At 34.0% G+C, this 3,162-nt stretch overlaps 1 protein-coding gene across 1 annotated transcript; it reads left to right on the top strand.

Moving 5' to 3' along the window:
* The first annotated feature begins 340 nt into the window (after nt 1-340).
* Nucleotides 341-718, top strand: LOC146887096 (uncharacterized). The gene has a single exon (XM_085672020.1). The coding sequence runs from the start codon at nt 341-343 to the stop codon at nt 716-718; it is 378 nt and encodes a 125-aa protein (XP_085528146.1).
* Nucleotides 719-3,162: the final 2,444 nt, after the last annotated feature.

The raw sequence follows: 3,162 nt of genomic DNA, 5'->3' as shown, positions 1-3,162 counted from the left end.
AGGCTACCTCCTCCACCCCCTCCAACCTCGAATATGCTAGATTTGGCAAAAGCAATTGAGACCATGGCGACGACTCTCTAGTAGCAGAGTGCTACCATGATGCAACAAAATCAGGTGACCATGTAGTAGATGGAAGCCTCTAAGCTGTCTTTTGAGGCAGCCTAGGAGCGGCACCTGAAGGCATTAAGGCAGTTAGAGGAAAATACAACAACAACTGATCCTTCCCAAAGCTCTACCCCCTCCACCAAAGTAGTAGAATTTGGAGGATTTTCTACAGCATCACCTAACAAAGTTCAATGGAAAGATAACCCCAGATGAAGCAGATCAGTGGATGAATGATATGGAGAGATTTTTTGATGCTAAGAGGTGCTCTGATGAGAATAAACTGGCTTATAGCATTTACATGCTCACTGGAGAAGCAGAGCATTGGTGGGCTAGCATGAAGATGGTGCTAGAGGAAAAGGCACAAGTGGTGACTTGGGTTTTCCTTGATGAGTATTACCTAGACAACATAAGATATGTCAAAGAAGTGGAGTTCCTAAAGCTTGTGCAAGGGAACATGTCTGTTGCTGAGTATGCCAAAAGGTTTAAACACCTAGGTCGTTTGCACACCATAACAGTGGATGAAGAATGGTGTTGCAGGAAGTTTGAAAATGATTTGAAAGGTCATATCAAGTTGATGGTGGCACCTCTCTCTATTAATGAATTCCCGCCTTAGTAGAAAAGGACAAAGTAATGAAAAAGTTGAAGGCTGAAGCTGAAATAAATATATAACAATGTCAGTGATTCAGAAAGCAAACAGTTGTCTAAATTTCCAATATATATTCAGAAAGCAATAAAATTATATAAATGGATAATTATTTTACTGTACACATGTAAATTTTACTCTACATATTCAGAAAGCAATGGAATAATTTAAGATTTGAAAGTACCTGCAACACTCAATAAAAGGAAGCAATGGTTCACTAACACAAGCCACCAAGTTGTCAACAAGATGTGTTCTATTTTCATGTAAAAAAACGAGATTAACCGGGGCATTTCTTAGCCTCCTAAGCCATTGTATCAATGTTTGTTCCTCCAAAACCTGCAGCCTGAACAAATCCCACCACATGTTACGACTCTTAAACTCGAAGCTTTCAAGAAAATGTGATTGATTCTCTTGAAAATCAAAGTAAAATTGATATTAAAATTTTTTAAAATGTTTAATAAAAAGTCATATCATCAATTAAATATAAATAAAGTGAAAAAATGATAAATTAAATTTGCATTATGTATACTTAAAGATAAAATAAGGAAACATCATTTACAAACCAAAAATTATCTATTAGTTAGGATTACTAAAAATAGATACATTCCATTTGAAGAACACATTATTTATTCTTCAAACATATTAAGAGGTAAAATTATTATTTGCTAATACATCTACAACACAGGTTAAGACACATATTACATCAGAACCTATTTAAATACTACTCTCCTTAGATATTTCTAAAATCATATAAATCTTCAATAAACTAAAATTAATTTATAACTAAAAAGTTTTAAAACAATAATCACGAATAAATTAACTTTAATTCGTCAAAAACTTGTTTAACTTATCCTTGTTTTGCTATTGGAGAAATTTATCCAATCAAACTTCTAATCAACTTCATTGATTAAACTTGGAGATATGTTATGAATAGGCAGATAACTCTACAACATATTAAAAAATATTTACACAACAATAAAACAAAGAAAAAGCCAAATGATAAAAACAATGCAAGATGTGAAGGAGGCAGAAGATAAGAATGACATTTCAGATCTTTCATACATAATTCAGATGCACTAAAATTCATTTCCGAGACTTCATCCCCTATTTACTTATATTGAATAGTTGAAACCATGTTGGGGAATTAGAAATCAGTCATTCAATGAGTCCTATTAATGATGGCAGTCCACATGCATACCCTGCTTGTAAATACATGAGGAAACTAAGTTTTCGTCAAAAAAATTATAACTAAGATCATAAAATGGCTACACAACTTCAAAGATGAAAGTGGACAAACTATATGATCGAGTCCATGCTAGAAAGAGTTTCGAACCCAATTCTGGCCTTCTTTTTGCAAAGTTGAACATGAATGTACACATAATTATAGTTGGTTCTGCTATTCCAAGAATCAGTAAAGGTTTGCCACCTATAATAGACTATATAATTCCACACAATGCAGTAGATGCTAAAGTTTTAACATCAGTAAGTACTCCATCTGGAAATTGTTGGAACACAGAAAATAAAAAATTGAACTGCACTATATCATTGTTTCTGCATTTACCTAATCAGCTATCTTAACATAAACAAATTTCCATACGGACAAAACCGTAGAAAATATGGGATGAGTAACAAGCATTGTACCCATTTCAAAGTGGAAATTAAAAGGTCACATCAACAAAATTTTTCTTGAAAGTATCCATTTTCAATCACAATTTTTTCATCATTCAACAAATTGAAATAAAAAATCTTCTTTAAATAATCCATACATATACCTGAACTTCTTAAGTAGAGACGAGAGCGAGACGAGTTACGGCGATGACGAGAGCGAGACGAGTTACAACGACGACGAGAGCAACACGAGTTTCGGTGACGACTTGTTATCTGAAACTTGTGATCATCGGTGTCATCGAGATGAATGCACTTGCCAAGGATGAAAGGCGTGGGGGATGGAGGATCGACTTGTGATCGGAGACGGTGGAAAATGTTGTCGGTGTGGTGCTGGTGGCAACGATGATAGAAGGCTTGGTTTGGCAGACATGCCCAAATCTGGATTTGCTCCTTATGAATTTCATTAGAGATTTGGATTTCACAGAAAAAGAAGGGAAAACAAAAAGTGTTTTCTTGAGAGCGGTGGAGAAAGAACGAGCACCTGAAATAAAATTATTAGAAATTATAAAAAAAAACGAAAAATATAAAAGCGAGAAATTTCAAATTGATAAATTTTACCAGGATTTTCTAAAAAACCATGGACACTTACTAGAGGTTTTTAAAACCTCAACGATGTTTATCTTTTACTGGAATTATTATAACCACCTGTAACGAACCTCCATTAAAACTAAATATTTTTGCAGTGGTAAGATATCAATTATACTTTTGGTTAGGTTTATACTTAATGTGTGATCAATAAGGGTTAA

The sequence above is a fragment of the Vigna unguiculata genome, chromosome 4, assembly GCF_037176805.1.
Source record: "Vigna unguiculata cultivar grain cowpea cultivar isolate G323 ecotype 2 chromosome 4, ASM3717680v1, whole genome shotgun sequence".
NCBI classification, from domain to species: Eukaryota; Viridiplantae; Streptophyta; class Magnoliopsida; order Fabales; family Fabaceae; genus Vigna; species Vigna unguiculata.
This window is presented reverse-complemented; position numbering and strand designations above follow the sequence as displayed.

Coding starts and splice junctions, on each gene's coding strand:
- LOC146887096 (XM_085672020.1), top strand. CDS start 341: ATGGAGAGATTTTTTGATGCTAAGAGGTGCTCTGATGAGAATAAACTG.